Raw genomic sequence first — 22,740 nt, 5'->3', positions numbered from 1 at the left:
AGACATGAAGGTCTCTGAACTACCTAAAGCGTTTCTTCCACTGACCGGATTTTACCTTAAATTTCTTATGGAGATACTACTTGGAGTATGATACCTCCTCCCCTTCCCAAACACACCTCCTGGTCGCGACGCCCCTGAATATGTGGCTTTCGACAGATTCCTTATGCTCACAAAAACAAAAATTTTTGATAATTAGAATCAACAAAATTTAAGCATAGAGATTTAAGTATAAGGCAACCAGTAATAATCATCGTCTAATGATATTTTATGTCAGTATTTGTTGCTACAAGACCAATTGTTTTACAATACAAATTTAGTCTACCAGTCTACTCAAAAAACGATTATTATTGTTATACCAGCGACCTGCCTAATTTATTTGTTGAGATACCAGCCACTATAATTGTCTGGTAAGTATCAAAAATTTATAGGTAAGGTCCTAATTCTGGGTCGTATTGTTTTCCTGTGCGAAGTTTTTTTCGATGAAATTTCAACACAATTTTTCCTCTTTATTTTTAATTGTTTACTAAAGATGGTCATTTTTGAATTTATTGATTTGGGGCGGTAAGTGAATCATTTAAAATATGAAAGATACTCCGAGGAGCAAATCATTCCAAGAAAATCTCCTACACCTTCTTGAAAATTCCTGGAAATCCTTTTGTTTTTAGCGGAAATCACTCTATAATATCTGTTGTTTGTTGATTATGATCATGAATTATGAAGGCTTTTGAAACTTATGCTATATTTTTATGCTATATTTTTATGTTATATTTTTATGCTATATTTTTATGCTATATTTTCATGCTATATTTTTATGTTAAATTTTTGTTATATTTTCATGACACTGTTATGTCTTATTTCTATGTTTTATTTTCATGATACTCTTATGTTATATTTTTTGCACTTACGTTAAATCTGAGATCGTATGAAATATTCACTGAAGGAATTTAATTTATCAATAAAAATTTATAAAAGCATGTACGAAAAGAAATCATGATAATGTGGGTGATTGTTTTTAACTGTTTTTTCTTTCCAGCTTGAATATCAAGTAATTTAAAGTTTATTGCTGATTGCTGAAGTTTACGCGATTATGTTACAATTATTCGAGTGAATGATGAAGACCTCTCTAATTAGGACCAGTTGTTCCGAGAACAACAAGTTAGGGTCTTGTTGAAGATTTGTATCAAAATAACAAATGCCTCTAGAAAGTTTAGTTAAATAGTACAAAATGCTTGAATGGTTCATGCAATTACAGTATATTCCTATGTGTGCCTTTCACCGAGCATTCAATTATATTTTGGGCTCCATTTGTGTGAAGAATAACATAGGTGCTTTTTACATGAACTTAAAGTAAGGTTCTACGAATGATCTAGGCTCAAACATAAAATGTGTAGTGCAATCCAATTTGTTACAATATCGATTTGTCAATATCATGACTGAATTCAAAGGCAACAAGCTCCTAATGTTTCATTAGATGAATCTAGGACCAAGATAAGAAATATCAAGAAGAAAATAAACGATTATTAATTGATACTAAAAGCATTTGATGCTGACAAATTCATACTCAAGTTTTACATATTTTAGGCAATATAATCAAGTTTTGAACTTTGATTTAAAAAAAACTATAATCTAAGAGCTAAAACGTTCACTTCAACCAGCTAAAATATCTAAAAATAAATCCTGAAAACAGGTTTTAGGCAAATTTGTTTTTAAAATGAAGTAGCAGTATGCCACAAAATATGAAGATGCCCTCTACATGAATAAAATAACTTCTAGGCTAATGTCCTGCTATAACTGATGGACTGGAAATTAAAAATGATATAATAAAATTAAGTTTACATTTTGAGAAATAACGAACGGATTGTCAATGGCTATTTGATAAGATGAAGTCTTTTTTAATATAATGACATGTTACGTCAAATGACTTCGATTTTTTTCCGTCTACAATTCAATAATCGACAAAATTACAAAATATTTGCAGTAACTTGAATTTCATCCATTTAAACTAAATATTATGCTCGGAGTATTTTCCATACATTGATCTTTAACATAGAGAAGTATCATGTAATTGTAACACCTAGCAAGAAATGCATTTTTAGAATACTTTTGTATAGCCTTTGCTAATTTTGCAGAAATATTGTCATAAATATTGGCGATTTGAATATGAAATGCAATAAGTAATTGTATTACTTTATTGACTTGCTTTATCGGCTATTTACTATTCAGTCCATATTTGACCACATTTGTTAATTTGACTGCAAAATATAGTTCTTACTAGATGCTAAAATTTTAAAATTCAGAAAAGAGATGCAAATTATCGCATTTTAATATTTACCCAGTGTATAATTAAAATCACAACAAGAAAATTAAGCCGCCAGATAATCTGAATTTCCTTAATTCGTATGAAAATCAAATTCTGTTGTAAAACTTTACATGATTCGATAATTTTCCACAAAAGCTGGAATAACAAGATTTGGACTGTCTTTTTTCAATGCTTTCCTTCACTATAGCTTAAAATGTTACATCAACAGTGAAAGTGATAAAATTGTTTTTCTGTTGGAAACATGCAGTATTATTACTAAATGAAAATTAGAATTCACAAAGGTTAAGTTGTTCTAGTAATGAGGATCAAAAATCGGGTCGGACATTGGTGGGTGTGTCGGTATTCCGGGCTGACTCGAGTGTGGTAGAACAGATTGATGCGCAATATGATATGTATGGTGAGCGAAGTTGCCTGCAGGCGGTGTCAGAATACCTCCATGGTAATTTGTCGTGTGGAAGGAAGGTGACACGCTATGAGTACGATGGGAGAACGGTAAAACCTGGCAACGAGAAAGACTGCTGCTCTGTGTTGAAGAGCCTGTAGAAGGTTCCATGTAAGGAAAGTATGGGCGCGGATTGTAGTAGCTTTGACTAGCAGTATCTTCTTGATAGTAGCCGGTATGAACATTCGGGAAATGCTGATCTTGTTGATATATGATTGGGTAATGGCTAACATTAGGGTAATGTGGGCCAATCTCATCAGCCTTCCGTTTTCTTGTTTTAAACGTACCAGCAATGGCTGGCTTTCCAAGACGTGCTGACTTCTCAATCATAGGTTGCACGATTCGTCTTCTTGCGTTGATAAACCTAAGATGCAAATACTTTTAAGATGAAATTTTCTATCAAAGCATAAATAGTTGTGCTTAAACTTCAAAACCAAATAATAATTTCTCATCTAAACAAATTGATGCTCCCTGATTGTAGTTGTTGTAGAGCTAATTCAACTATTTCTTAATTTTTTGCAAAGCTAGCCAGGACTATTAAATATAAAAATCTGTATTGAATAAAAGAAATCAAGAAAGCTTCTGCACACCAGTTATTGACTTGTAGAAAGGTCAATCCAGTTTGACTTGTTAGCATTCTCTTCTGCTCTTCAGAAGGGTACGGGTGCTAAAAGTAAAAATAATTTCTGACAGGTAAGCATGATCTTTCACCTACATTTATGCATTTTGAAGAACTTACTTTGGATCGAGTTGTTTACAAATTTCCGCCAACGATAAAAGAATTCACGATATCTTACATTCTATTAAATTTTATGCAATGTTACATATTCCCTTACTATGAGACTCTACTGCTTACTTTTGCTGCTGACTTTGAATTGATTAACTGGTAAAAGAATGTGTGCCAGAAAGAAAATAAATGCTGCAGAAGAAAAAGAATCTGTGGATACCAGAAGACTGTGGAGCGCCAGCCTCTGGAGGTGAGCAAATCCAGATTAACAGCATATCGGACAAAAATACCATCCTTGGGCAACAGATGAATTAACAGACCAGCAACCCCCCCCCCCCCCCCCCACCCTCCAAAAAACAAATTTCGATACTCTAACGCTTATGATTCTAGAAATCCTAAAATAGAGGTTTGTAGTATTGTATTTTGTATCATTTTAGTGCATAAATGCAACAATTCCAAATTGCTATCAAATCCCTCGGTAGTCAAAGTTTTTGAACAAGCAAGAACAGAATTTACTGTTGGGTGTGATCTTTTTAAGCTAGCCGTTGGCTTTAAAAGCTCCAATTTGATAGCAGTCAAATACAGTCATTTTTGCAGATCCAGATCAAAGTGCGATTAAGAGAAGTTGCAGTATGTATTTTCCTTTGAAGTGATGTAATGAGTTCACGATTTCCCTAAAAATAAAGACCCACCACCTTTTTTTAATTTTCAATGTTTTCTAAATGTTCTTTAATATCCCATTATTTACGTACAAGTGTTCCAGGTTGCAGATTGAGTAGAGCTTTTGGGGTGTTTCAGAACTGTTATAAAGCACATTCTTTCGTTCACAATACTCATCTCCACAACAATAAATTTCACGACATTTGCAAGATTCTGGACAGCAAAAGACAGTCAAGAATTATCTGCAACTTTATCTTTCGATTTTCTTTTTTTTAGTTTTCGTACTTCTGCATTTTTGCAATGTTTCATTTAGAAGATAAACGTAAAACTGTTTTTATCAAAGTCAATTAAAATTTTTTAGAGCTTTGGTTTCAAAAAGTTCAATTAAAATTAAAATGAACAGATTAACCTTCAAAATATTTCTACATTCACTCATTTAAAGACAGATCGGGTCTTAGAAACGGTGTGAAAATTGCAGTATTACGAATTATTGAAAGTTATGCAGCATTATGAAAGCACACTTGTTTTTTGTTTTTCACTTTACATCTTTTCATGTTCGGTTTAAATTTCTTTCTTACATAATACTCCTAGCAAATATTAACATCAAAAATTTGCAATTTTTTTAATGTGAATCAAGTTGAAAATTCTATCAAAAATCTCAATTATTAAAGACAAAAAAACATTAAATATTCAAATTTTGCGATGTATTTCCAAATTTATAATCATGATAAGCTGAATGATAGCGTTTTAGATTTTGAATTTGCAGTTTTTGAAGGAACAATGGGAAAGGCTTTGACAGTGATAACCAAAGAGAGGAGGTTTTTAAGGGTTCTGTTAGCTACCTTTTTTATGAAGAGTCTCTTTCCAATAGAATATGAAGAATTTTCAGTTAAGATTAGATGAAAAAACAAAACCAAATTTTGAAAAAGAATTAGAGAAGTCCAGTCAGAAGTTCTTAAAAGCTGAGAAGTGAATCAGGGTTGACCTTACAAGATAGGATGAAATAAGTGGTTTAACTTTGATTGAAACTAACAAGATTGCTTTCTCCATTTTCCAATTATTGTCAGATTATAAATAAAAAGTGAGGCGAAAATATTTTGTTGACGGGGAGTGTTCATATCAGAATGGTGTCGTGAATCAAAAGGAAAATGACGAGTACAGATAAGTGTCGTCAGCGAAAGAATGAAGGTGGGAAATGGATCAATAAGGAAAATCAGTAAGACAGGGCAGTTGATAGAATTCTGTTGAAAAGCCGGCATTAATTGAGGGCTGAATGAAGACGTAGCCATGAACTCTAATGCTAATGAACCAATTAAGGAGAGTGCTAATGAACCATGCTGATCAATAGACATGGAAGTGGTAGAGACCATACATAAGGAGTGAGAAAGAAGATCTTGGTGACAAATAAGATCAAACATTTTGAAATGTCGAGAGAGTTCACTCTGCTCTCAAAAATGATTTTATAGACAAATAGGCATTAGCCGCATGAGTTAGAAGATCACCAGTAGGTTTATCTATCAAAGGAGAGGTGTAAATACTGGAGTTTGTAGCTAGATATAAGTGAAGCATCTTTAATTTGTCTCCTGTATAATCAGAAATGCGACTCAGGTGTCAGTAAACTTGTATCATTTACAAAGGCAAAGGCCTCTGAATGCCAACCAGTAGGGAGGGTCAAATCAGAAAATATGTTTCCAGGTCCAAGTAGAATTTATTCTATACATCTAGAAAAATGTGTATAAGATAAATTTCTATGATTATTAGAGTTGGATGAGTGGTAAAGGGTGTATAGTTTACACCATCTTTCTTTGGATTCATCACCAAGGCTTTAGTAAGCTATTATAAAAAATGTGGCCTACACAATTGAACCCTACCATTTTCCAAACGAAGAAAAGGAAAGGGGATCTACGGCGTTGGCTATAAAATGAAGCTGCTCACTTTCAAATTGAATTGCCAATTTTGCTTCAAATATACTGAGCTTGAAGTGTTAAGGATTTTTCTAATATTTGTGCTTACACGTGCTGCACTGGTTATTCTTAGGACACTCTAGACTGCCAGAGCTATTGAAGGCAGAATTGCGCGAATAGTACAAGACCAGGAGACCTTATACCAAAGGAAGCAAAGGAGATGATTTCTAGTTTTGAATTTGAAAAGGGACACAGTGAAAAGAGTCTTTGATTGAAAAAAGGTTCAATAGCGCTTATACGGTAGATTAAGCCACCAAAAGGTTTGATGAAACATTAAAGTACGTTTGAATATAATAAACTGTATGGCAATAGTTTTTGATGAAATTGAAAGCATTGATGAAATCAGAATCATCTGTCACTGTTTTCACTAGACAAAAAGACTTTGAATTATATACCAACCTCTATATCAAATGTTGGTTCAAAGTGCATGCTGCCTTGTGCACAATAAATGTTATGTCGGGAAGTTATGATAGCTTAATCTGCGTGTCCCAAAAACGGGCCTGATAAATGCTAAATGAGAAGTCAGAATCCAACACACAGCAACATGGCGGTCATACGATAGACAACACCAAGTAAAGTCGATAAAAACAAAAAAGTTAAATGCCATGTCCGGAACCCACAATGTTTTCGAAGAAAGCATGAACACCTTTCTTGACTCTAGCTGAGTAACATAAATTTTTGCAAGCCAACAAAACGTTACATCTAATATCATGGTCGTTAGAACAACATTTTAAAATTTCAAAAATCATTGAATCTCATCAAAAAAGTCGATAGACACTCTCTTGGGGTGAATGGATTTGAAGTTTGGGTTGGTTTTCATTCTAACAACATATGCTCATTGGCGTAGCTCGATTTTCAAGATTAGGGAGTTGAAGATCATCATTAGTAAATTTACCAACGACATAGGTGAAGAAAAAGATTGGTGCCATAAGACCTTCTGATAGATCGTTTTACCGAAATATTAAGGTTTATCTAGACCAACTGACGTTTTACTGACCGGCTGATGTCACACTTCCTGTACCCAAGAACGCCAGAGAGGGTTTGGTGACTGGGAGGGAGATGAGAGCTAAAGTGTGTTTTCATAACAGTGCCCTTGATATTAGCCTTTTGAAATTTTTAAAGAGATTGATCCGAAATCCTAATTGAAGTGCCTTATTCACGGTGGAGTACTGCTCAGAACTTTTCTTTGACAGCAGTTAGCCAATTTTAAGATGCCTACAGAAAATTGAAAAATAAAATGTAAGACAGAAAAAAAAGTAAATGCTGGGAATTGTTTTGAAATGCCCTGATACCGAAGTCTCCCCCTTTAAAGCTTGGCCGTTCCGCCATCCCTACCTGTACCATCCCACCCCGAGAGGCTATCTATCTGAACATGCTAGTAAAACATTTTCTTTCAGAAGTAGATATATTGCTCTTAGCTACCGAGTAACGTTTCTCGCACCTGTTTGAATACCAACAACAAGTTTACGCGGTACATTTCATTGCCTGCTTGTCTATTAAAGAAGTATTTAAGGCATTCTTGGCACTTAATGAGATTGTATAACGAGTCGATCTTTATAACATCTGTATTATGCTAATTAGACTGTAAAATAAAATTGTATTACAGTCTGGTAAGATTTTTATAATCAAAGTCATAATTAGTCCATATTCGGTCTTATTTCTAAAAAATTTGTTGATAGAGCTGTTCGTCTAACAGACAGTAAAACGCAAGAATGGTAGGCTATTATAGTTTTTGGCACAATCTTGGTTTTCTAGCAATTGCTGTTCAATATCAGTACTACATGTTGTGATTGCTATTTCAGATCTACAAGCCCGAGAAGGTTGTTCTTTCATGGAAAGCTTTTTCTTATGTTGGAAAGAACAAAATGTTCTATTCTATCCCCTGATGACAAGTTTCTCGTTTTTGTTTTCAAATCTCTAAGAAATCTTTTCAACAGAATCAAAACTTTTTCCTACCCATGGCCATTAACAAAAATGAGATACTGCCTTTTAAGACAAGGAATATCAAGCTTGTTTTTTGTTATGGGTTTTAGGGTTATAGGGGTAATTATTAGTTGGGGTAAAATTTAGCCAGGAAAAGAAACTGGGGAAGAAATCGGTAAAAATTGAGAAATTTTTCACTTTTCTCTAGTTTTCAACCGGTATGATGTTCATGGCTTGCAGCACAGGATTGAAAATAGTTGTGAAAAGTAATGATGTCTTCAAATCAGTACGTGATTACACTACCCTCTTGGCTTCATAAAAGTCTTGACATAGGCATGGTTGAAAAAGAAAAAAATGAGGTTTCTAATGACAATTCTGTTTTTCTTACCGATAAATGCTGAAAAAGCCATGATTTCAAGATATTCGTGGCAATTTTTGGAAAAGTTCCACGTTTCCGCTCCTTTGATTTCTCTCTGGTGTCTTCTTCGTAACGAGTGCCTTCTTCACTTGTGTTCTCTTCTGCGATTTTTAGAAATATTTAATCAATGATGTTCTCTCATTAGTTTCATAAATATAGTTAGTAATTCTATCACTATATATGCAGCACGTTGACAAGCAGGCTGTGTTAGCTTCTTTCTGCCAAGGCCACAAAATATGATAATTCACTTACTTCAAAACACCTCTGGAATATTAAGTGAACTAGCAAGCTTAATAATTTTCATCCTACTATCTGAGGTGATGCCATTGTGCTTAATTGGTCCTGACTAAATGGTTTTAAAAGGAAAATGGGAACAGTAATAGCTGGCGATTCTAAATCGGGAATCTTTCTCCCTTGAAGGGGGAAAGGGTTTACAAAGAAAACCATATAGAAAGGTTGTCACTAGTTGTGAGTAAGAACACACACCTTCTACTTTTATGTTAGCTCCCTCTGAAAATCCAACAGTAATATCCGTTGAGTTTATCTGAGTTTCTGAAGAACGACTGTGTGACCCACTACCTCTGTGTCCAACTTCATTCGAGCCACTGCACCAATTTGAATCTGATCTCTATGGTTTAAAATTCATTTTATTACATAAAGTTTTATTTCAACTTCTTTAGCCTTAAAGCATCAATTATGTCATTGTTTTTCGCAGATACCAAATGCTAAGCTTCCCTCCCTGAGCTTTTAAATCAAAATTAAAGCTAGGTTATATCCCAACAGCGTCTTCAAGCGGATAAAGGTAAAGTTTACTATTCCTTTGTAGATCCCAAAAAAGACATCGACAAATCTTTGTGACAAAACTTTGAACCATACAACGTTGCAAAAAAGTTTTGACTCGTATCTTTAAGACGTCTTTCATTCACAGCCCTAAATATACCCTTATGAAGACGTCCCAAAAACTTGACGTCTCAATGGATTTCATTAGCCTGCATATCACAATTTTTAACTCTTTCAGGATCTACTCTATAGTCTCGCATAAAGGCGCTGGCGCCTATATCCGGATATTTAAAATTTCTGGGTTTTCAAGTCTAGAAAATAGGGCCGCGTATAGGCGCCAGGCGCCTACAATTTTTTGGCAACAAAATCACTTTAAATCGCAAAAAAATCATTTTGCATCACAGCTTATACTAAGAAACATCTTAACTGTAGAAATTTTGAAGATTACAAACACAATGCTATAATTCTACGATAATGTCCTCGTCGTGTTCCTCATCAAAACCAGAGCCTTCGAATGTTATGATTGCATTAGTATAATTCTTTTCAGATGTTATGGGTCAAATTTGCAAGTTTATATTTAGAGTTTAGCGTTTGTTGTTAATATTTCCTTTGACATGATTCTGCAATGGCGAGAGCAACTAAATGTCGTCCCTGTGTATTCAAGTTAAACTGTTTCATCACTGGACATCACGTATATAAAGATATATGAACCCCACGTATTCAAGAGGAGCTGGCTTGTAAAAGAGAGCCTGATAATCAACACGATCAATATGCCGTGAATGTTCTGAAGGAAGGTGAAATTGTAGGACACATTCCGCGACTATTTTCTAAAACTTGCACCCTCCGGTGTCCGGTGGCTCCATGAAAGTTTGCGTGACAGGAAAACGAGAGAACAAAAGAGGAAAAGGGCTGGAGGTCCCTTGTTTAGTGACTGTCAAGGTGTCAGAACATATTTTATCAAAAGTAGAACCAATTATTAAAGATATATGTAAAATGAAAATCGCTTTATGTTATTTTTCTGACAATATACGGTAAGAAATATGATATTCAAAAAACCGGACCGGATATAAGCGCCACGACGCCTTTATCCGGATATAAGCGCCGGCGCCTATATACGAGCGGCGCCTATATGCGAGATTATAGGGTATGAATAAAACGTCGCTAAATAATACGAACAAACTCTAGAAGCGTTATGCTTTAGAAACGATATTGTTATATCTCTCTATAGCTTGAAACAAGATTCTTCAGGTGAATCGTAGCAAATTAAAGTATTTTAAAAAGAGTTATTTTTGAGAGTATTTTAAAGTATTTTAATCTCAAGCGATTGCCAAGATATATTGTCACCAAGATGTAAGGATTTTGCTTAGTTTAGACAGAAATGTTTAAAATAAACTATGTTAGAAAGGTTTTCAGGTTTTGATCATAGTCCCAAAGTCCACTTTTTGCGTGAGTTTAAGTTTAAATAGTTGGCTGATTTATTTTACCATTGAAATCTTTCCAGAATTTTTTCCACGTATTTTAGCTAATGCTTGTTCTTGGCAGTTTAGAATGAAAGATTTGTATTTAGAGTAAAGCCAAGACAAAACTCAACGAGGAAGGATGATTTGTAATAAAAGACCATTAGCGTATTTCTAGAAGCAAATTTTGGGGACATTAAATCTGTCTTAGCTTGATAAAAAACATTACTCCTTTTGTGGCTCGTGTTGAAAAATGAAAGAAACTCATATTTGAGAGGGAAAGGTGAAAGCCTCAAAATGGAAGAGAAGTTAAGATACTTTATCAAAAGCGGCTAAAAATATTGATGTCTTTTTAAAAGTTTAATTTTTGCGTTCTTCTTTGTTAACTGTCTAATCTAGATGACCAATAAGACTTAAGGTTCCATAAATATACTATATTGCGTGCGGTACAATATAAAGCTATAATAACGATCAATGTAAGTAAACTGTACAAGGAAATTTTTATCAAGACTAAAGGCCTTAAGACTTAAATAAGACTCTAATAGGACCTAAGGGTTTGCATAGAATATAAAAGACGCAACATATTAAAGATACTCTCGATCATATTATATTATAGTTGCTTGTATTCTAAATTCTTTTGGTCATTATGCAAATAAAAAATTAAAGAAGATCTCCTTAGAAAAAGATTGTATACATCTTCACATCAACCGTACAACTCAGTCCTCGTTTAATGATGGCTAACAGATCTTAATTGATCTTAATTGTTTATACTCTTTTTTCTTTTCGAAGTTCTTTAAACTGATTAAAGGCAATAGGTGCATCTTTTATGCAAAAACAATAGCTTTGATTCAAAATGGCTTCATTTGAAATGATAGTGATGATCAAATTTGTTTGAATTTTGATCTTGAAAAATTTGGTTTCTTTAGTAAAGTTTAAGCTGTCTTTGAAGAAATGAAAGCTATTTTGTTTGTATGTAAGAGAAAGTTTGAAAAGGTAGGTATGATACAATCAATGGTAAAGATCACTCGAATATGACGGCGAATGCAGCATACGGTAACATGTCTCTAAGCTTAAATGCTACTTTTCCAATATCCTGAGCCGTCTACATCCAGCCACTTTCTATAGTCCTGTTACTATACACATTAACCCTGAAACTCGGAGTAGCAACTGAGAACCATCTTGTTTTTACACCGAAACGTTTACAGCTCTGCTTATACGGTATCAAGCACTCCATGACAGACCTGTAAACAGTAATTTTCATTCAATCTTTCACAAGTGCATTGCATGAATACTGTTCCTTTCATTTTGTTATCCATATAAAAGTCCTTCATGACAAAAAATAAAAAGACGCCGTTTGGTACAGAATACGAGTTACGAACTAAGGCTGCAAAAACAAATCTTAGTGTGCATGCTTGGTTTTAAGGTTTAGCATTGAAACTTTAAACTAATTTTCATGCTTTGCCAGCTTTTTTAGTCAGTGTCGAACAATACTTTAGCAATGTCAATAAGTTTAAAAAAAACAAATAGTTGTTTTTCATAACATGCTTTTTATCATCAAGGAGCTGACAATATCGTGGTTCCATAAAATAGAAGGTACATTTTGCGTTGCTTGCCATTGTTTCTTAAGCTTTCAAATACATACCCAACTTTAGTAAAAAAGGCAGCATTCAACTACACCCGGTATCAATCGCTGCTTGAAGAACAGTTTTATCTGATGTTGAACTTTTTTTGCCATTTTCCGGCCGGGCTAAACAACTGTTGCTCTTGCCATTAACTATTTGCCTTTAACCTCGCCTGTTTTAGTTGTCCCAATAACTATGCATGCATAAGAAGACGGCTCATTTGTACTTTGCAATTCTGTATTTTTCAGACGCACCCTTACAAAATTCGCATTACATTGTCTTAAGTGGGGTGCTTGAATGCTGCTTCTACGATTGCTGACCTCTAGCTGCTCATTATGGAATGTTAAATCTTCCAACTTCTTAGCAAATAGTAACAGACAAGTAGCTGTATTTTCTCTGCTCTTTAATATTCTCTCTTTTTTAAATAATTGAGATTGAGAACGGGCACACCTTCTTTACAGCAAACAAAAGTCCTTAAAAGAGTCAGTTTTAGGGCACGTGAAGTGAACAGAACAAGTTCAAATTTATGTACAGGCCACTATGCATTTGATATTCTCTAATGATTCATGCCAATAACTAATTTTCTTGATAGCAATAACCTTGTTGTCAGCCTCAACGTTGTTTTGGGTAGTACTGCACTGTATCAAAACGTCACGGACAGACTGAATAAACATTAAAATCTTGCTCAGTATTTTATGATATTGAAAGTAAACGGTATTTACTCTTTGATTTTTTATAATAGCATACAGCATTTTGCTTTGATTGCAGATCGCCATTCAGAAGCAACAATTTGAAGTCTTGGCCGTCCATAAGGTACCACCATAAGTCACGGTTAGAGAAAGTCCAAGCAAACCTACGTTGACATGATCTTCTCACAATTAGAACATGCTAACTGCCAATCGTTTATCCATCTGCAATCTTTATACCCTTAATGTTCCATGTAAACTAAGGCATGTAAAGAAAGAGTGCCGTAAGGCAAAGCTCGTCTACACTTTCTACCTCTGTAGACCCGTAGCTGCTTTATGTAAAAGTATATTGAACTGAAATGGCCTTTAGAAAAGACCGAGGCGAGTTCACCAAACACAAGATAAGCTTGAAGGAAAGTTTAAAAGTCATATACTTATTAAAAAGGTGACTTCCTTATTAGACGAAGATGTTAAAAAATCGAACAATTGAAAAGCAATGCAAATCATTTGCTACAAAGGGATTTTTACTCAACCTTTTGGTCACAGTGATCCATTATGTTTCATTAACATGAAAAAAGCAACAATCGAAGAGATTATATTGTGTTATGTTGAAATTGACCAAAATCAACACAATTATAAACAGGTTTGATAGGAATATTTTTAAGAAAAGTTCAAAGTACAGAATTTGTGTCTCTAATGCACAAGTTGTTAAATCTTTTGAACGCAAAAATATTCTTATTATACGTTGAGATTTGTAAGTTTCTTGTCCAGAAGTAAATAAAAATGCTACGAACAAATGCTCATAAAATTTCCAGTTAGCCTAATATTAGTTTGTTTTATAAATAGAGAGAAGCTCACATGCAAACTGGGTCAAATTTGTGTAGGATTGCTGCACCCCTTTTGTATATTTTAACGCCATGTTTCATGTTACAATCAAACAGTTTCACTGATTAAGCACTGCAGGTTTGTGGTGTCACAAATGCAGACAAACGCAGATTATGCAGCAATTCAGTACCATTCAGTATCTTTATTCAAAGCAGACAATGCATTTGTAAACTTAAGAAATCTTCTGTGGCCTAATGCCATCAAAGGGTGTATAGCAACAAAAAAACTGTTATAAGATAAATCATTCAAGAGAAGCCAGCTTACAATCTGAATGTCCATGCACGTACATGGCTGCTGTCGATCCATCCTGCTCTACACTTACAGCAGACAGTTCTGAAGTCAACGTTTTCAAAAGCATTGACATAATGAGGCGTGCTACTGACCAAAGAACAAACCATAACCCCGTCTAGCCTCACAAGAAACCAAATGCATTGATTTGATATTCAGCATATTTCCGGGGGAGCCACTTGTATCGAAAGGGGTGGGACACACGTCAGAACCTCCGTAATCTCTTTAGCATCTGATAAAAATTGCTTATTCTACATTAAGACACAATCTGTGATAAAAGGGATGGTGATCCAAAAAGTTTGATAAAATTAGACAATTGATGAAGATCTTTAACAGCAACAAGACTTTTTACATTCACAATGCTGCTATCGTTGCTATGTTCCAATGCACATTGCACAACTGGTTGCCATGTCGGTCAAGCAAATGTTCTTACATTGGCAAGCAAACAAAATTAGCGCAAAATTTGATGTGGCGCAGTTAGGGAGAAGGAATAGATAGGTGAGATAGCTTATCTACTACTTTTGAAAATGCTAACAATTGCCAGGGCCTGTTGATGACAGTCTTTACACTGATGAACGTTATGGCCCAGAAGAGCCAATCAAGTCGTCAATTGTTGGAAACGCTATCTACACTCTCGAACCTAGATCGGCGTTCTAAATATGTGTCTTAAATTACCAGTTATAAGGTAAACATTGCTGCCTTTTTAGGGGAGGGGTAGGACACATTAGAATGCATCAAATAATTTTCAAACATGATTCACTGACCCACCCACTTGCACTCTGCCATCGTATTAATCTATTTCAATCATAAAAGACAACAAAAACAGCATCGTCAACTACAAAACAGTAACAAAAACGTCTGTCATTGCATAAGTGATTAAAACTGAGATGATGATTAAAATCAATTTCTTAATGATACTCTTTATGATACTTGTCGATCAACAGATCACTCTAATGATTATTATCAATCGAAATCATTGGAATTGCTCAAATCCATCAGTAAGTGCCAATCCGAATAAGTCGTTTAGGAAAAGAAAGAAATATCAGTTGTTTTATGATGTTACGGCATAGCTTTTTCAGGAGATCTAATCTGGGGATTCGATTCTTTGTTCTTACAGAGCTATACAAAACTCATGATGATGATGTTACACATGAATTTGAGAGATTCAAATGACTATGATTGACGATAAACATCAAGAGTTATATTGTTATTGATCGAAATGAATCACAAAGATTATCATTAAAATTTTGACTTCAATCATCATCTTACACAATAGTGTTTTATCTCAAACAAAGAAATGTAATTTTCAGATAGTGGGTGATTACCCCCTAGTTGATTTGTTAAAAAGGTTCTGTATTATAAAGTTACAACATACTGAACTAAACGCAGATTAAAAGGCAATCACTTTTTTACAACACTGGTAATAGCCCGCGCTGTTAGTAAAATGCTTTATGTCGCTTAATTGAAGACTGTATTAAAATGCTCTGTTGTACATTTTGCGGAAAAGTTTTAATTGCTCAGCTTTTGTAACTCGTAATTCTTGGCAAGAATGTGAACTGCTTTAGTGAGGCTCAAGACTTCATCTTGGGCAGGTGTTAATTATTAAAGCTGGCTTATGTCAAAATCGACTAAAAACAAATTCATGATGGGACGGCGCGATGATTTAGTGATCCAGATTTTTGTGCATTATCTGACAGCACCTTTCATTTAAGCTTTCATTTCAATAACCTAAAACACTCTGATAAAAGACTTCACTTCTTCTTAAAGCCATTGTTTATTAACACGAAATAATTCCTTGATAATTATGAATTCAAAGCGTTCTTGCAAATCGCATTATTGTCAACCGGTTGATTGTTATGGAGGGAAGAATTACTGCGTCTTCGAGTTTCTTTAAATCAAAAACATACACTTTCGTCTGTTTTACGATTTAAATCTGTCAGTAACATTTTTTAGCTCTTATTGTATGGTAAATACGGAAATTGGGGGAGAGATCATGTCAAAGTTACTAAATGAAACTACTTGTATTTCTCAAAGATTTTTTCATTGAAAACAGGCTGTAAACCTCTTATGGTGAACCCATTCAACCCTAAAGCTTTTGTGATATTGGGAAAGGTTTTGCACATTGATATGGAGAATGAGTAGATAAAATCTGTCTAAAGTTTACTAGATACCATAGCAAAAGAAGTAGGGGAATTAGGCCACATGGCGGTGATAATATCTGCTACAATCCTCCATTCCGACGAAAAGTAAAATATTACTACTGTTTAGAAAGCTGCGAGATACACTCTGAACACGTAAGGGTCCCTCAAGTTCAATATCATCATTCAAGAACTAGAACTGACAAGATAGGAGTCCAAATAACATTACAATTTACAGTCACATGGTCATTGACCGGAGGAAGGTTTGAGAAACAGTAGAAATTTTGAGGAAGGTTTTGGCAAAAAAGAATTTTAAAAAACATTTGAGACAACTTGTTTTGCACTTGTTTCTTTGTTGCACTTTTGAAAAACACGTTGAATCTTTTGCCGAGTCGATTGGTTGCGCGTGACTCTAAGCTTTGAGAGAGGGAGGGGGACAAAACAAAAAAATTTAGGCCACGCCATTTTACCATCAGAAAACACATCTGAAAAGATTATGCTGTTCGTTTTTCATTATATTGAAATTTTTCAATTTATATTTTGTCGATTAAAGTTTAAAAACAAATACTACTCTTGACCTGTAGTGTTTTGAATTTAATTCTAGAAAAGTTTTAACGTATGTTATTTTTACAATCGACCCAGACACATAATTTTGTCTCGATTTATAGTTTCTGCCATCCCTTATGCGCAAGCTACTCCCTAGCCACGCCCTATCTACGCAGGAAGAATTTTGACCGGAGGAAGGTTAAGGACTTTTTTTGGATTCTGCAAATGCATTGCAAAGTGTAAGCAAGAATAATGAAATCTTGATGTGTTGTTGTCGGGGTATGCAGAATGGAGCTTACAGCATACCTATACAAAGGCTGCAAACTCTTTTCTCAAAATGGAAAGACCACAGTAAACACATACAAAGTTGCTTTAGCTCTTAACAAAAGCCTATAAAGATATATATTGCTTTTTATGCTCAACGCCTTCAAAGTAGAATAAGAAAATAGAATTTCTTCTTTGATAACAAAGAATGCACCCTGATTGTACTTCTTTGGCCCTGGGCAATTAGGATTATTACAGGTATTAGATTTGGCAAAACTTTTGCTGGCATCACGTTGGAGTGAAATCTAGTATCTCTATATGCACAGTTATTTGTGGGTATTTTTGAAAATTCCCAGAAAATCAATTGTCGCTATCATTTGAGCTACCAAAAAGCAGGAAAATAGATTCAAGCTGTTTGTTTGTTGCTTGCAGATCTTATCTGTTATTTGTTTTATATTTAATGAAATTCTACATTTACCTATTGACAAGCATTTTTCAGAGGATTTGACAAACCCCTTAATGCCCTGAGACAAGAAAAGGAAGGTAAATTAATAAAAAACGGTTACATAAATTACATTCATAAAAGAGTCCGTAAAACAGTGGAGTAGAAATATTGAATGCTATCAATCGTGTGTTATTGTGAAGTTGATGCCACAACACAAAGACCAGTGTTTGTTATGAAGACATGATTTGTACTCTGTTTGAGATGTTAAATGCTTAAAAATGCAATCTATATGATAAGCAGACGCTAGATGACTGAATTTAATAGCAAAGGCTCAAGAGCCGAGTCTTGAGAGGCAGCAAAGAACTTAATCAAATGTTATTTGAGAAGAATTTTAAACAATGCAAGTCCAGAAAAGACAATCTTAGCTCGGAGTTTTTAGCCAAAACAAATAAAGCATTTTTCCATGTATGCAAACTAAAATGCAATGATATATTGTCGCAAAGAGTTATGCAACAAAAAGAAGCTTTTCAACAAAGCTTCTCAGGATTACAGTAGGCTTAAGACGAATATTTACTCCCTAACTGATCAAGGTATTTCTAAATTTCTTATAAAAGAAGATTGGTTATGGTATGATAGTCGTTTGTGAATAAATCAAGTAAGGATTTGAACTTGACTAGCAGCAGTGCATTTAAAAGATACAAGCATCAAAACCAACTTACATTTTCATACTGAACGCGATCCTGGCATGACAGAACGATTTCGTCCATAATTAGGAAAGTACTGAAAATTCTGTATTGATTGATTAAGTCTTAATGACAAATAGGTTTCAAAATTCTATCATCACAACAAAGATTTGATCCAAAAGTAACTGACAGCCAACCTTATTAAACCTGCTGTCATATGCTAGTTAAGGAGAGATTCAGACTATAGGCAATCAAGTTTTTCCGACCAATTGACAACACTGCTGGTATAAAGTTAACATGTTTATATGTTTATTGGTACTTGTATGGCAAGACGATGAATGGTCAACATTTAAATGTCAAAAGATATTATGTTACAACCAATCTTTTTGGTACGGACAGGTGACCCATCAACTTTCAAAGAGCTACTCGTAAACTCCAAGTTGGCGCATTGTCTAAGATGCGAGCCGAGCTGTCAACCAATTTGGCTTTTCTAATTGCCTCAGCCAACTCTCAAAAATCATCAATGACAAAAACAACAAAACACTTGGCGGCTTGCAATCAAAAACTGTTTCTTTGACATGCAATTCAAACATAAATGAAAAGTGAGAAATTCTTTGCAATATGCTCAAAATAAGAATTCGGAACTTAGCTTTACTACTTCTTACATAATTTCTTTGCAAAGTGGTTGCCTTCTCACAAAGTATGTTCCTGGAAGTTTCCAATAGTGCTTTCTTACACTGTAAGATAAACTCTTCTATTGGCTAAAAAAGCTATATGAACCAAAGGAAGTCAATATGTTTTTGAAGGTGTTGCTATGAAAGTTAAATTCATTCTGCTATCACGGCGGTGATTTTGTAGCTTTAAACGATGCTATTAAGCTGGAATCAAGACCAAACAATTAGTTTATCGCGACGTTTCTGCAGAGGTATCCTAGAAGTAATGTAAGAAGTAATCTCCTATTTCAATGTTTATTAGATGAATACATTGCCACAATATTATATTTTACATTAAGGACATATGAAGATAAGAATGGATACATCAGTCATCTGATTGTGGATGTAAAGAACATTTTTAAATCTACGTGCAATTATCTGCTTGTGGTTTAGCTGGATTTGATGCTTGTCAGCGAGCTTATGTGACGTTACAAAGCAAAAATGACGTCACTGACATCAAATTGCAAATAAACGTGGTGCTTGGTCATACACCACTTTAGGTGATTGCCTATTTCTCAAGGACACCATTAATAACAAGCTCTTCACGGTGTTGGTGTTCTTTAAGGATGATGGAGATTTCTTTTCTTCATTTTTTCAAAGGGTACGCGTTGTGATCAGAAGTTTTTACATCCATTTTCTCATTCATCTCACGTGTTCACTATTCTTTGATTAAGGTTTTTTAGGGGTATATGGCCATATAATTTTCCAAAAGCCTCATCAAATCTTCCCATCTATTTTGTACTATTAGAAACTTACTGGTAGAAATTTACTGTTAGCTTTGGCGAGGGTTATTAGAAAACACTACTTTTGTTTAGGGTTAGAGTATTTTTTTCAACAACAAAATAATTTTTATAATTGCGATTATTGTAAGTCTTGTTATGAGAACTTGCTTGAATCCTTTAATTTTACTTTCCCGTGACGTCGCCATCATCAGGTTTCCTCATTCTGTTTTTTTCTATTTGATTGTTCTTTTCTCATTATCCTTAAGATATTAACAATGCAATGGTGATAACAGTTAAAAGAATGCGATTGATTAAGGAAAAAGCTTTTAGAGGTTCGTTGGCTGTTTGTAAACCCTAGCTCCAGTTAAGTTTTTATCAACCTGCCTCTGTTAGTGCTATATTGGATATCTTGCTTCCAGATTGGCTGTTTGTAATCATTTAACCGTTTATCTACCCTGGTAACTCGATAAAGGATATCCTAACCAATGGTTTATTATCTTTTGGTTTGGTTCTTTGCTTGACAAAGGGCAGGTGTAGCAAAAGGATAAAACATCACAATGAGTACCATTACAGTGCTACTGATGCTGTTGAAGTATAGTTCCATTCAAATTTGCATTGGAGTGCATTGTATGGATAAAAACAGAGGATACTTTTAAACGCTTCGTTGTTTGGTTCGAATTTACTTCGTCTGTATGACTTAAAGAAACAGCCAAGCCCAATGCCACCTGCCCTTATAGCAGAAAGCGGAGGTGTCTAATCTAGGAGCAGGTTTAGCATCTCCTATGATTTCGCAGATAAACCAGCAACAATATGTTTAACAGTTATCTGTGATGCACACGCTGGTATCTAAATAATGTATGATATGGCGTAGTTTGTTGAAAGAGGTGAACTGAATGGATGGCAATCTCTTTAGCATCTTTCTTATTTTTACTCAATCAATTTATTTTCACTTTTATTATCAATACTTCATTGTTTGTTCATCTATCCTTCTCAGTCAATTTTCAATGTCTCTAAAGGATGTGTGTACCTTGAGAAAATCTTGGTTCCAGGTTTTGATAATAGGTGCACCTGTACCGGTAAAATCTGAAGAGGTCTTTCTCTTTTACGGTAGCAAACTTTGCCCTGTACTTTTGGTCACAACCACTGACTGTGTCTTCTAAATTGGAAATCTGTTTTTCGATCTCCATCGGAAGTATTACGTAGGCGAGCTTGCCAAAACAGTTAAAAGTTGTGCTTTTTTGACATCGGGAAAATTCTATCTACTTGTTATTTATGAATTTCACACAAAAACTGATTTCCGATTTTGACTAATATCACTTCTGGTATTGCACCTTTAATTTGTAAAATATTACAATGTTTGCTTCGATTATATTTTAATCTTTCAGTTGACGATTGACCAACTACCTTTATCATTGATCAGTGCAAATGCGCCATTTTTGAGTTTTGCTTGGTCCAACTAAAAGTAAATTGTGGAACTTAAGGGCTTTTATGCTGGCTAATCTTAAATATAAGCAAAAGATAAAAAAAATATTAAATAAACGGTGTATGATCGTTCCAAGATATCATTATAAAGTGTGAAAAATACGACACATCACCTAGTGGTCGGTTACGTGGATTGGAGTACGGTTAATGGTTAGTCTTCCACATGCGCATGCTTTTCAATCCTGCTAAAAGAAATGGTTTTATAGCTCTTCTCTAACAGCTTCATTCAATTGACCGATTGAACTCGCGATTACAGATTAGGCTTTTGATTTCAGATTGGACGACTTGCGATTCCAGATTGAATTGTGCTTCCAGATTGAGTTTGTGCTTCCAGATTGAGATTCTGATAACAGAAGGAATTGTGATTCTAAAGAGGATTTATGATTTCATATTATGACATCAGGGATTTTTGAGGAAAATCTAGAGCTGCACATTATTTTTGGAAGTGCAGTGTTGAAGGAATAATTATTGGTTCTTATAAGTATAAACAAAATGCAAATTCTTACTTAACTTTGATAGGAAGTTAAGAAGTATATTATATTGGCAAAACAAATTTTTTAACATATAAGAAGCATTGTGAGTTCCGGGTTACATAAAATCTTAAGAAACCAAACTCTTGCACGGCTTGCCCAACCCGGAAGAATATAAATTACAAACTGTCTTTGTAGCAAATATTCGGCACATTTAGTGTAGAACTGCACGTTAAAAAACCGTGGAAAACATATTAAACTTGTGATTCCAGTTTTTTATTTCAGAATAAATTCTGATTCTAGACTGGACTTGTTATCACATGTTAAGCTTATGATTTCAAATTGGACTTGCGATTCAAGACTGGATTGTGATCCAAGATTGGACTTAAGGTTCCAGGGCGTTACTTTCCCCGTGACCCTGTGACCATTGGTCATAGGAAATCATGCTAAAGATAGTATTGATTTTTTCAATGTAATAAGGTTATTTTCCTTTGGGCATTTTTATTCTTTCCTAACTTTTCGTGAAGTGTATAAAAATGTTAAATAAAGGTGTATTTTAGTGCATCCCTGGTCCCTGTTCTGTCTGTAGCTCTATGCCTCTGGTTTAGCAAATACATTTTCATTTTCTTCATTCAATAAATGATGCACAATCTTCCCAATTGTTTCTTTTTATGAAATATTAGAACCCAAACTGGAAAATGGATTAACTACTGTCACTTCGAAAAAACTCTTTACTCCAACTCTATATTTCTCGGAGTGTTGCCCCCTCCTCTCAACATTATAGAAGTGAACATGTGTTAGCATTTATCTCTTCCTCTCTTCGTAAAAGTGTAGCTTGTTTCTCTGCATTTTTCTTCATCAGTTCAATGTTTTCACTTGTTTCTTCTAAACTGATTCAAACAACATAATTTATAATATTTCTTTAGATACCTCGACTAAAAAATTCCTAGTGATTTTTACAGGAAATTGTTTTCAGAAGATTCTGGTCACAAGAAGTCTTTGTAAAAGTAACACCCTGTAAGATTACAAATTGGACTTGTGATTCCACACTGAATTGTGATTTCAGATTGGACTTATGGTTCTAGGATGAGCTTTGATTCCAAAT

At 34.4% G+C, this 22,740-nt stretch overlaps 1 protein-coding gene across 2 annotated transcripts; it reads right to left on the bottom strand.

The window, feature by feature from the left end:
• Window positions 1–1,139: 1,139 nt before the first annotated feature.
• Window positions 1,140–18,910, bottom strand: LOC135688587 (homeobox protein unc-62). 2 transcript variants are annotated; one of them, XM_065205523.2, is made up of 5 exons: window positions 14,149–14,337; window positions 8,941–9,082; window positions 8,425–8,555; window positions 3,353–3,429; window positions 1,140–3,126 (listed from the first exon to the last, which is right to left on the bottom strand). In XM_065205523.2, the coding sequence occupies exons 1-5, from the start codon at window positions 14,188–14,190 to the stop codon at window positions 2,613–2,615; spliced, it is 906 nt and encodes a 301-aa protein (XP_065061595.1). In that variant the 5' UTR covers window positions 14,191–14,337; the 3' UTR covers window positions 1,140–2,612. The 2 variants fall into 2 exon arrangements, with proteins under 2 accessions (XP_065061595.1, XP_065061586.1); XM_065205514.2 differs by lacking the exon at window positions 14,149–14,337 and adding an exon at window positions 18,285–18,910 and having other exon boundaries at window positions 1,142–3,126.
• Window positions 18,911–22,740: the final 3,830 nt, after the last annotated feature.

The sequence above is a fragment of the Rhopilema esculentum genome, chromosome 10 (genome assembly GCF_057945365.1).
Source record: "Rhopilema esculentum isolate cy_ngs chromosome 10, ASM5794536v1, whole genome shotgun sequence".
NCBI classification, from domain to species: Eukaryota; Metazoa; Cnidaria; class Scyphozoa; order Rhizostomeae; family Rhizostomatidae; genus Rhopilema; species Rhopilema esculentum.
The sequence above is the reverse complement of the archived record's forward strand: the minus strand, read 5'-3'. Positions and strand labels throughout refer to the sequence as shown.